Source organism: Protobothrops mucrosquamatus, unplaced genomic scaffold (assembly GCF_001527695.2).
Source record: "Protobothrops mucrosquamatus isolate PMUCROS unplaced genomic scaffold, P.Mucros_1.0 scaffold606, whole genome shotgun sequence".
In the NCBI taxonomy this organism is placed as follows: Eukaryota; Metazoa; Chordata; class Lepidosauria; order Squamata; family Viperidae; genus Protobothrops; species Protobothrops mucrosquamatus.
The window spans coordinates 617851-629655 of record NW_015386904.1 but is presented as its reverse complement, the minus strand read 5'-3'; the positions used below and the strand labels follow the sequence as shown (position 1 = coordinate 629655).

The 11805-nt window shown below is 36.1% G+C and overlaps 1 protein-coding gene across 1 annotated transcript; it reads right to left on the bottom strand.

Moving 5' to 3' along the window:
- Positions 1–3076: 3076 nt before the first annotated feature.
- On the bottom strand, positions 3077–11535 carry LOC107288932 (ropporin-1). The gene is made up of 5 exons (XM_015817603.1): positions 11420–11535; positions 9379–9496; positions 5776–5937; positions 4321–4496; positions 3077–3200 (listed from the first exon to the last, which is right to left on the bottom strand). The coding sequence occupies exons 1-5, from the start codon at positions 11533–11535 to the stop codon at positions 3134–3136; spliced, it is 639 nt and encodes a 212-aa protein (XP_015673089.1). The 3' UTR covers positions 3077–3133.
- Between the last annotated feature and the right edge of the window lie 270 nt (positions 11536–11805).

Sequence of the window (11805 nt, the reverse complement as noted above, 5' to 3'; positions counted from 1 at the left end):
AAAAAATTAAATGATCAGAAAATATTTTTCTTCATATTTCTTTGGGACACCAACCTGAGGTTTTGGGGGCAAGTTTGGAACAAAACGGTGTGTTCAAAAGTTAAATGTGCCCTCATATCAAGCTGGATGCCTAGTGACCATATCCATGTGGATTCCTTGACAGCATTAGGAAATTAGTTTGACACTGCCATTTTGGGGAATATTTTTTCAACTTCCCAACAACACTGGAATTCCCCATCTAAATACAACCAATGTTTACTAATGTTTAACTTCTGAAAGATTAAGCAGGTTAGTTCTGGTTATCCTGTGGATGGGCAAATACCTGGCAATGGAGCTGCAGGCTGGAAAGTTGAAAAAACATTCTGGAACAATGTAGTGATAAAGCACATCTGAACTGCAGGGATGTGTCCATGAGGTCACTAAGAATTAAGTTTGACTTAAGCAATTTTGCTTTTTGCAAACAGAGGAATCTTTCATTACTGACTGCCCATTACTAGCAGACCATGGAATCTGATCAGGCATCGGCAGGAGCACAAATGTGTGTGATTTAGCAACTCAGACTCACCATTTAGGGAGGACCTAATGTGAATGAAATATCCCAAGGAAAGGAATGAAGAATCAGTAGAGGTGACATTTCAACATCAAAAACTTAAAACAGTACCAGTAGATATTTGCTGACACTGTTCCCTTTCTTCAGCAATTGATTTTGAAAAGCAAATGCAAGCTGGTGCCATAAGTAGAAATAATGGGGCGGCCCAGCAGACACCCATCAGGTTGTATCTGGCCAAGATCCACTCCCTCCAAACAAGAAAATTGTGTATAGTGCCATTAAGCTCTTTATTAATTAGTCCTTCACTGCATCTTACAGCATTATACAGTAATTGTTGTCCAAAATAGCATGAAGGAGGACAGGCTTTATATCCTGTCAATGATTGGTGAATACTGAAAGATGTTAGTGTTAGTGAGGAAATAGTTTTGAGAGAACATCCCTGCATACAGCATCGCTGTCCTCCAAGATTTTGTGCTCAATGGAATAGAGGCAGCTTTCTGGGAGTAAAGATAGGGATATAAGTCTCTGAGTATAGTCTGAAATACTGATACCAAAAGGTGATAGAACAGTTGGAGATTATTACAATAGATACCTTGGGAACAAATCCACTATTTCCAGTTTAAAATCTAAGATGGCACAATTCTCAGCTGTAGAAACATTACCATTGTTATTGTCACTTTATTATGAAGCAAAACACTTGTTTAAAATAGCATGAAAGTGACACACCAATGATATACCTAATATGGCCAGATATTAGGCTATATCAAATGTCAGTGCCTTTTTTAATAAGGAAGACACAGGTACCAGTCTTCAGAGGGTAAGGTCTAAAATTCATGTGCTCACCATAAAGGTGGAATATCTTATATGATGCCATATACCATGGAAACATAGTCCTTTTCAGTAAAGCAGGAGATATATATCTTTCTGTACCAAATCCAAAATATTTTGATTTCTAGAAAAGAAAAACTTTGCTGATCCCCAAGATTGCATAAAAAGATTAATTTATGCATAAAACACAATTATTATAGCTGTTTTAACACCACATCTCTTATAGAAGACAAAAGGCAAAACCCCAATAGACCTATAATTCTGCTTTCCTAAAACCTAGGGGAAAACTGTTCAATCTTTTCATTTTCAGCTGATTACAGGTAGTCCTCAACTTACAACAATTCATTTAGTGACTGCTCAAAGTTACAATGGCACTGAAAAACGTGACTTATGATTGTTTTTCACACTTATGACCGTTGCAGCATCCCCATGGTCATATGATCAAAATTCAGATGCTTGGCAACTGACTCATGTTTATGATGGTTGCAGTGTCCCAGGGTCATGTGATCCCCTTTTGTGACCTTCTGTCAAGCAAAGTCAATGGGGAAGCCAATTCACTTAACAATTATGTTACTAATTTAACATGCGGTGATTCACTTAACAACTATGGTAAGAAAGGTCATGAAATAGGACAAAATTCATTTAATAAATGTCTCACTTAAATTTTGGGTGTAATTGTGATCATAAGTCAAGGACTACCTGTATTCATAGTCCCTTATATTGCCAATTTGTAAAAGATATACTGTAGAAAAAAAAAGCTGTGGGAATGGAATATTCAACCTATTCTTTGTTCACTTAAACCATAATTCAGCTGTGGCTTAACTTAAGAAATATTGTTTAAGCCAAAAATTACAGGATTCATACGATATATTAATCTATAGACATAGTTACAAACTCAGTTGAACACAATACAGTATCTCAAATCCATTCCAATGTTGTTGTGAATTTGTGAATTAAGCCAGAGCATTTAGAAGGGTTTTTTTTTAATTCTTCTCTAGTTTGTTTTGGCATGAAATCATCAGAAGTTGTTTTACCTGTTAAAAGGATTTACTGTGGAAAACAACTATAGCACTGTTTATATGCTGTTGTTTCACAGTACATAAAAATACTTGGGGAAAACCAATACAATTGTTGCTATAAAACTCTGCCCAGAGTTGACTATAAGAGGGGCAGCCATATAAATGTTTTAAATAAAATAATATCCTTTCAAAATGCTGATATATGGAGAGAACTCATAAAAGAGGTTTTAGATATGAGGAACCTTTAAACCACTATACTTGGATAAATGTTATTAGTCACTTAGAAGTATTAGAAAAGCAAGCTTACAGCCTGATCCCAAGTTTACTCTTTTCTTTCTGTAACTGTAGATACTGTGGGGGAAATCCTAATATTCTTCTGCAGATAAAACTTCTGAAATTCACAACATTTTTGCCAGATAATTTGAAATGCAAAAAGAGGGGAGAAGGATGGACCTCAAATATATTCAATAGGTTTATATTCTTTGGTAGTCTGTGATATTTATTTGGGTGGACGCGTGTATATCAAAACACTATAAAATTAACAATAGACTGTACTGTACTTTACTGGCACCTTCTCAATCTATGTTTTCATCTTTCTTAGTGGTTGCTTTACCAAACTGTTTATTAACAGACACAAAGGGAAAAAGTGACTGAGAGGTTGGCCTATTTGTTTAAGTCATTCTATTCTCTGTTTCTTCCTCCATCTAACATTGATAGTGTATGATGTACTGAGAATCTACTCCAGCCTGACTCGAGGATTCTGGGTAAAATCAGTCACCTTGATCAAGCCGTCTGGCCCGATGCTGTATGGAAAACATGGGGAAAAAATGGCTTTAGTAGTTCTCTTGCTTATGAAACACACAGTCTAAATATTTCTGACATAAAGTTATAGCAACATTCTTGTTCTTTCTGAACTATTTTGATTCCAGTTTTTTTTTTTTTACAAAAATCAGGAACTATAGTCAAGGCAAGTTTTCCCCTAATTAATATTTGGCATCCTCTAAGTCTCCTCTTTTCGCTATTTATCTTTAAATTATAACGATGTAAACTTCAAGATATCAGCATGGAAACCATCTCCTCTCTATTCCTCTCTCTTAGTTTCTGATTATGAGATCTTAAATACCCATAAATTTTGTAAATTTTCTTAGGAACTAGCAAAATAATTTAGTGTCAGGACACTGATTTTACAACTACATTAAGCATAGACCATATAAGAATATTTGACTCTTTAGCTGTAGGCAAGCAGTAGCGAATTCTGTATCTATCATCTCCTAAACTGAGACCTGTCTAGATAACATCATTGTTCTGTATCAAGCCAGATTTAAAAAGTTACAATTCAAAAATAGTTTTAGAAAGTGTAATGATAGAATTCTTGTTTGCATAGCAGATGATTATTCATTCTAACTTTTGCTTGCAAAATATGGACTCTCTTTCCTGGACCCTTTATTTCCTCTCTCCTTCCATGCCCTCCTCTTATTTTGGGGAAGTCCTCCAAACCTCTGGAGCAAATTTTAAAGTCAGACGAAAAGTTAATTGGATTGGCAATAGGTGACAAGCATAGCTGAAAACAACCACTGAGTACTAATGCATTAAATGTGGGTTAAAAGATTAGCTCAGAGTTCTCCAAGTTATTGAGTAGCATTCAAAAACGGATCTGCACGTCAGTCAGAAGAAGCAGTCTATACAGTTATTTCCTATTTAAATAAGTGGAATAGAATTTCAGGAAGAATTTGTGAACCTACTTAATATTAGTCAAATTGATATGTGAAGTTTCTATGTACAATCCTGTAAATGAATTTGTCATATAACTTAGCTATATGCATTCCCCTGAAACCGTCTACTGCACACTTACGTTGGTTGGCTGCTATTGCTAACATAAGCTACATCTCTTTGACATTTACCTTATATGTTAGTTTTACTTACATCTCTTGTTCAATATAGTTCAGCATTCGACTGACATGAGATGCGGAGATTTCTCCATCCACTTCCGCAATGTAAGTATAGAGAAACTGGAAAGTACTGAAAGGGATACGAGCTGGACCACTTTCATTCTCGTTAGATAAAACTTCACATATTATCTTCAGAGTTTTTGCAATTGTCTGTTTTCAGAAAGAGAAAGGATATGCCATTTATTAGAATTAGTGACTGAGCAAGTAGTTGTCACATGTGTAATTCAGCTATCCTTTAAAAAAATCCTGGGGATTCAAAATGCTGTGGTGGGTTAGGCAAGGCTAGAATGGAGTCTATAAATATGAAGGCCTTTGGCATTAGATGTTTCCTTGGTGCTTTTCATTTGTTTGTTTTCTGATTAGCTACATCCACCATAGTGAAAGGGCAAGTACTTCCCTGGCCTGCCCATCTCCCCCAATACCTCCAAGGGGATCCAGCAGCACGATCCAAACATGCTAGTGAAACAAGTTAGGGATTCTGTAGTGGTCATCTGGTACACAGCATTATTGTGAAAATAAAGGGCAGTGTTGTGTAAACAAGATACAGGTACAAAAAGATTGGGAGAAACTAATAGATACCATGATAGAAACTTAGGGATGCAATTTAATTTTAAATATCTTTATATTAATGCGCACACCCATACGCACAATTCTCATTTTGCAACCACAATTAATTAATTCACTATAAATGAGGTTTGGAAATTCATATACTGTAGTTTCCAAGATTTTGCATATTTACAACAGATAAACATCTTCAGTATAACTCACTGAAGACCAAATTCCTTATTAAAACTGATGTTCTTGATAGAAGCAGCTCTGGGCAACCTGACTAACCACCAAGTGAGGCCTGATTTCTGATCAGAAGGAGTCTTGAAGCATCTTTTCAGATTAACAAATGTTATTAAAAAGCATAACCTTTCTTGACTAAAGTTTACTTCATTAGATTTATGGAATGACAAAAAGTAGAATTTAAATCAGGATAAAGTGGTGGTGAGGAGATATTTGTAAACTGTCTCATTTGTCACATACATCTGCATAAACAACCTGTCTTCCATGCCCTCCCCTCATCTTAATTTAAATCCTACATCTGTTTAGCCATTCCATGCATTTGATGCAGTGAACTGTAGCTCACTAAAGTAAATGTTGGTTAATAAGATGTGTTAATCAGAAAAGGTGCTACCAGGTTCATTCTGATTTTGGGTTTCTATAGATAAACATGGCTCTCCTCCTGGAGTGTCTTGAATATTGAGTAAATCTAAAATGCTAACAAATATTGGACAAGCAGTGTCAAGGGTGTTTAAAAGTCTTTATGATGTACAATTCATTACATTATAAAAAGCAGACAAATCGCCTACAGAGAATTTAAATACTACAAACATGCTGTAAATCAAAAGAAAAGGAAACAACTAAAAAAAAAAAACAAGCTTACAACTCCAAGAGAGCTACAGGCCAGAGCTAAAAACTTGAGCCATTCGATTTCTTCAGTAAAACGTCCAACATTCATGATACTTTCAAATAAATCTGTAGGGAGATTCAGCACCTTCCACATCTGAGCTAGTTCATCAACATGGATAATTAGCCTCCCACCCACCTGAAAAGAAATAATAGCCATTATAAGTGAAGAAATTAATATAGGTTTATAGTTGCAAGCATTTCTTAAGGTTTTAAAAATGCATTGTAAGGATAGCAGAACTGAGGCATTATTAAGGAAACTGGGATGTATGTGTAACCATTGATCACTTTTGCAATTGTGTTACTACTGTTTTGAAGCAAAGAATGGGACAAAAATACCATAATGAGCAAAATGAGAGTGGTCTCCACATAATGTACTAAGTCAGTGGTGGCGAACCTATGACACGCGTGCCAGAGGGGGCACTCGGAGCCCTCTCTGTGGGCACAGGCACTTTTGCCCCAGCCCCGCCTTCTCCCATGGCCCCCTCCTCACCAGCAGCCCCCCAGAGGAGAGTCGCCCCCAGGCACGGCCCACGTGAAGCAGCACAATGGACATGGTAGCTGGGCAGCAGGGACAAGACTCCGTCCTTGCGCCCTGTTGCGCGTAGATGATGCTGCGGGGCCCGGGCGGAGGGCGTGGCCACCATGGTGCTGCTGGGCTGCCTGGGTGATCTGTGGCAGGCCGTGGAGGTGGTGGATGGCCCAGCGGGCAGGGCGGAGCGGGGACGGGGATGGGGGTGCAGTTTTTGGGCACTCGGTCTCTAAAAGGTTCGCCATCACTGTACTAAGTCATCTTATTTGTTTGTTTAGGCTTAGCATCATTGACACCCATGCCTGGAGGAGAGTCCATTCAGAATATGGCCCCAAACTGAAAATAGACAGAGGGATCAGCAGTTCTTTCACCCAAGCAAATGAAACTAATCAATTGAGGTATGATCTCAAAAATTATTTTAGCATTTGAGAAGACCCTCTCTTTTGCTGGGGCATAGTTTTCAATGTACCAAAAACAACAAGATGGAAAGAATGAAATATGGTGCTGAGAGAAGATCGATTGCAGATGTCCCTGTTCTGAATGTCCCCACCTTCTCTTCTAAGGAGTATGTATGCAATATGGAAAGACTTTTGAATTTGCATCTTTGGTTTTTCACATGCAATAGAGACAACAGCCCAGAGATTTCTGATCAACTGTGGTTGATATAACAACCATATCCCTTCTAAAAAGAAAATGATTTTAAAATGGTGATCCATGTGTTGCTGGCTTGAAAATTAACTATTGTAGTATTCTTTACGTGGAGCTGGAGCTGATAAAAATTGGAATTGATACTACTCTCAAGATGGTCTTTGGAAGAATACAAAGACGGCATTACATCAATGCTAAAACTATTACAGCAGATTTTGTGGGAGGGGCAAAACATGTGCTGTTTATTATCTTTAAAGTTTATAAGTTTCAGGTTCACAAGACTTGGGAGAACATCTGTTTTTAGGAAGATCCTCCCTTATTCACAGAAATCATCCTAGGGAGAATTTTCCTACAGTGGCTATGAGTTCAGTTCATGACAACTTGGAAAATCCCAGTTCTTTCGGAGACACTTTTTTTTTTTAGTTTTAACAGGCTTTGAAATCTTGCTTTTAAAAACAGGCTTTTACTTTTTAATTATATGTGTAATTATTACTAACAACTCTGGTTTTAATTTGGGGTATATATTTTTTGTAAACTATCAAGCAACAGTGGTAGTCCTCAATAAGAATTACAGTCTTCAGTTAAGTATCATAGCAAATAAATATATAAGTTCCTCTGCCAGCTTTGCAAACTTTTCAGAATTTTAAAAATTTCTAGATTTGATCAGGATGAATCATATGTGTTTCCACATGCTATAGCAATCTATATGCGCTACATAGTTTTCCAGGAAGAACGTCTATGACTGAACATTGGGATTTTGAATAAACTTTCAACTCTGAAAGCTACCTACTTCCTCCAAGAAGAAATCAATCAGATTAACCAAATAGTAAACAGATTTATACATGTACATTAGCATAGGATTTAGAAACTAGGAGGTCATAGATATACACGAAATGCTTCAGGCATTATTTCTATTTTCTCTCCCAAATATTTGTAAAGGGAACAAATTCCTTCTTCCAGAAATAGCTACAAAAAGAACAACATTCAGGCAGTCAGGACGAGTGAGTGTAGATGAAGTCCAGTAAAACTTGTAATGGACTACTTGGATGGAGAAGTTGTCTGGTATTCCCAAATGTCCATTATTTCCCAAGTATGTGATTTGCATCGAATTACACCAGTTTTGTGATGATATCATTATGGAAGTTGTATAAATGTCTGTAAATGATTTAAGTAGCTGCAAATATCATAAAATTAAAGGCCTCACTGGACTACTTTGGATGCGATGTTATTTCAGAGGAGATATCCAAACAGAAACTTTGTCCATTCCATTTAAATTCACTACCTGAGCATCCATTAGGTTTTATTGTACAGGTAGTCCTCAATGTATGACAATTGAGCCCAAAATTTCTGTTGCTAAGCGAGACGTCGGTTAAGCGAGTTTTCCCCCATTTACAACTTTTCCTGCCACAGCTGTTAAGTGAATCACTGCAGTTATTATTATTAATAATTATTACATGGTTATTAAGTGAATCTGGCTTCCCCATTGACTTTGCCTGTCAGAAGATTGCCAAAGGTGATCACAGGAGCCCGAGACACTGCAACCATCAGAAATATGAGCCAGTTGTCAAGCATCTGAATTTTGATCACATGACCACAGGGATGCTGCAATGGTAGTAAGTGTGAAAACAGTCAAAAGCCACTTTTTTCAGTGCTGTTGTAACTTTGAACGGTCACTAAATGAACTGTTGTAAGTCAAGGGCTACCTGTACTTGTAACTTCTCATACAATTGCTGCTAGAATCGGTCATGGTTAAATGTAAAACAAAGTTACAAATTATTTTGGCTGCATGTTTTAAGCTCAACATTTCCAGATTCATTGTCTCATCTAGCAGGGTATCCTTTTTCCCCCCTTTTATCACATATATGTGTGGTCCAAATTAATGCCAAACTGTTAATGAGTACAGATCATGAGCAGTGATCTTTGTATCTACCCATGTGATGCCCAGAACATTAGAATGCTGCCTTCCCACATTTCTTTCAGGTAGTTATGATCAAGTTCTTATGTATGAGCTGCTAACCCCTACGAAGTTGTATATCATTTTGGTGAGTTGTCATATGCGTTTCCTTTTTCAAAATTGGAACTTGCAAAATGAATTTCTTTCCTGTACTGTATATTAAAAGCTACACAAGACGATATTAAACAAATGTTAATGAACTCTAGGAATCTTTTAAAATAATATTTTAAATATGAACTATTGTTTAATCCTTTAGCAGTGCTCTTAGAATTTCTTGTATACCATGTATACAAGAAAGGCAATGCACCTAAAATTAATTCTAAAGCAGGTGAATCAAATTTATTTTTTAAAAAACCCAAAAGACACAAAGTAATTGGACGCATGAACACACAAACACTCAAATCTCTTATGTTCTTGCCCCAAAATGGAAAGTAGATGTTTCTTACTCTCTGGTGTAAGACCTTCAAGAGCTCTGGAGTAAGCTCTGCATAATTTGATAAAGGCACTCGATCTGTTCGTTCTCTTACAGGAGGAGCCTCTCCACGGGCCATCGCATTAAAATAGCTGGACACAAAGACAAAATAAGTGTTTTCCCTTCATCAACAGATTTTAGCATAAATATATGTGAGACATTGGCTGATTAGTTGCTTAGACACTCAAAATGCTTCCTCTTGTTTGTAATTAAGTTGACTTATTAAAAAATATTGTTCTTATTTCAAATCTTTTGCATCAGGTTCAATATACTAATATTTTTGTTTTTTTGTTTTGAAGACTATTTTCACAACTTAGCAGCTAACTGCAGATCAGGATGAGCTATAATAAAAAAAAAATCTCAGTGAAGTTTGATTGGTGGCTTACAAATTGTGAATATAAATAGTACATATTATAACAAAAGAACATGGTCTGAAAGTATTGATGCTGTTATGGATCTAAATGTGTTAAAAGATGAAGGAAACTTTCTACATTATAAATGCACCCAATAATGTAGAAGAGATCAAGTACTTCAAGAAAATTGAATTATACAAAAAACCCACACACACATTAGAATTACTGGAGATAAAATACTACAAAATAAAGGTCACTGAAAGTGGGGGACACCCCCCCAAAGTATGGTATGTGCTGTAAAATCTCCTGGGCTTTTATTTTCTTCCGAAGTTACATCATCTAGAAATGTGAACTATTTGGACTGGAATTGTGGCATTGGGAGACAGAAGCATGAATTTTATATTTTCCAATCAAGATTGTCTCTTCAAAGATGCTTTTTACATGATGCAGGAATCAAGGAAGGAATTTAACAAATATATCTGAAAATTTGGAAAGGCACTTCTTCCAAAAATGGAAATGGAAATATTCAAAGCAGAGGGAGGAAAATATATTTCTTCCAGTAGCAACCCCTTGTACCACATAGGTGCTTCTCTACCACAATCTTGTGAGGACTTTTTCAAGAGACACTCAGGCTGCCCATGAGATTTTCAGCACAATGAAATAATTTTAGGAAGAAAAGTCTGGAATTTAAATGGCTTGTATCAGAATTTTTGTTGCCTTATAAAGCCCAGCATTGTACTCTACTGAAATAAACTGACATGAATATAACTGATACTCAAATAAATGTATTCATAACTAATTTTTATAAGTTCCAAATAATTTGTGCTATTTTTTTTTTGCTTTTTGAGAAAAGTAATACAACTCAGCTTCCTTTTAAATTCCATAGAGAAATTCAGCACACATTTTAAAATGTAACAATAAAAAAGGAATAAGTAGGTTAATAGCCTTAGTCATACTCATGCAACACTCAGCATTCCCTGCTAATAGTATAAATATTGGTCTGTTTTGGCATATTTTGCCTAGTGTACTACAAGCACACCCAAAGCCCAGTTTTATCATAAGCACATTCAAAGCACTATTCTGTTACTGAATGAATTAAAACTGGTTGGTGAATGAATTAAAAAGCAATGTAAAAGTAAAGCATGTTTGAGAATAAATAGATGGGTTAAATTAAAATAACTCTTTAGTTTATTAACGAGTAAAAATGTAAAGGATATCTGTGATGTTTTATAGGTGTGCCCTTTGGGGATGCGAATGTCTGAATTGTATAATATATTTACAATTATGTTGTTGACTAAAAGACTTAATGATGCATAGCAAATATTAGACTGTATGATGCAGTAGGGATATACTCAGTATACTCAAAAATTACAGCATAGTATATATTAAGTATATATCTAGAATCGTACAATATGTGATAGTGTGTGTTTTGTGTGTGTAAAATCGCACAATATGTGATAGTGTGTGTTGTGTGTGTGTATGAGAGAGAGAGAGAGAGAGAGAGAGAGAGAGAGAGAGAGAATAATTTCTAATTTAAAATGCAGGACAAATAAGAATTGACATGCAAAATACTATAACCGATACAATTCAGGCTTGAGTAACTTTTAAATAAGCATGATACTGATGTTAAGCAAATATATTTGGCAAAAATATTCAACTTACTCAGAAGACCATTGAATCAGGTCTGGAGGCTGAGTTCGAATAGCAGCTTTTGTAAACTGCTTCAGCAAATCTGGAAGCTCCGGAGGAATACATACTTGTTTATCTGTCTGCGGCATAATTATTGTGCCTGTTAGGAAAAGCAGCAATTTTGAAAAGAAAATTCAGCTATTAAGAAATCTACAAAGTACAGAATCCTGATTGTGAAAGACATTGCAGAGACCATATGTGTCTGATCTGCACAGGCCAAACTTATATCTTCAGTGTCCTTATGGAGATTTAGGTACAGCAGAGATCATTTCCATGTTTGGTATATACTTTCATGGAATATTGCTATAATGCAGAATTACTGAGGAACCCAAAATATGCTTTTAAGGGACCCCTCGATT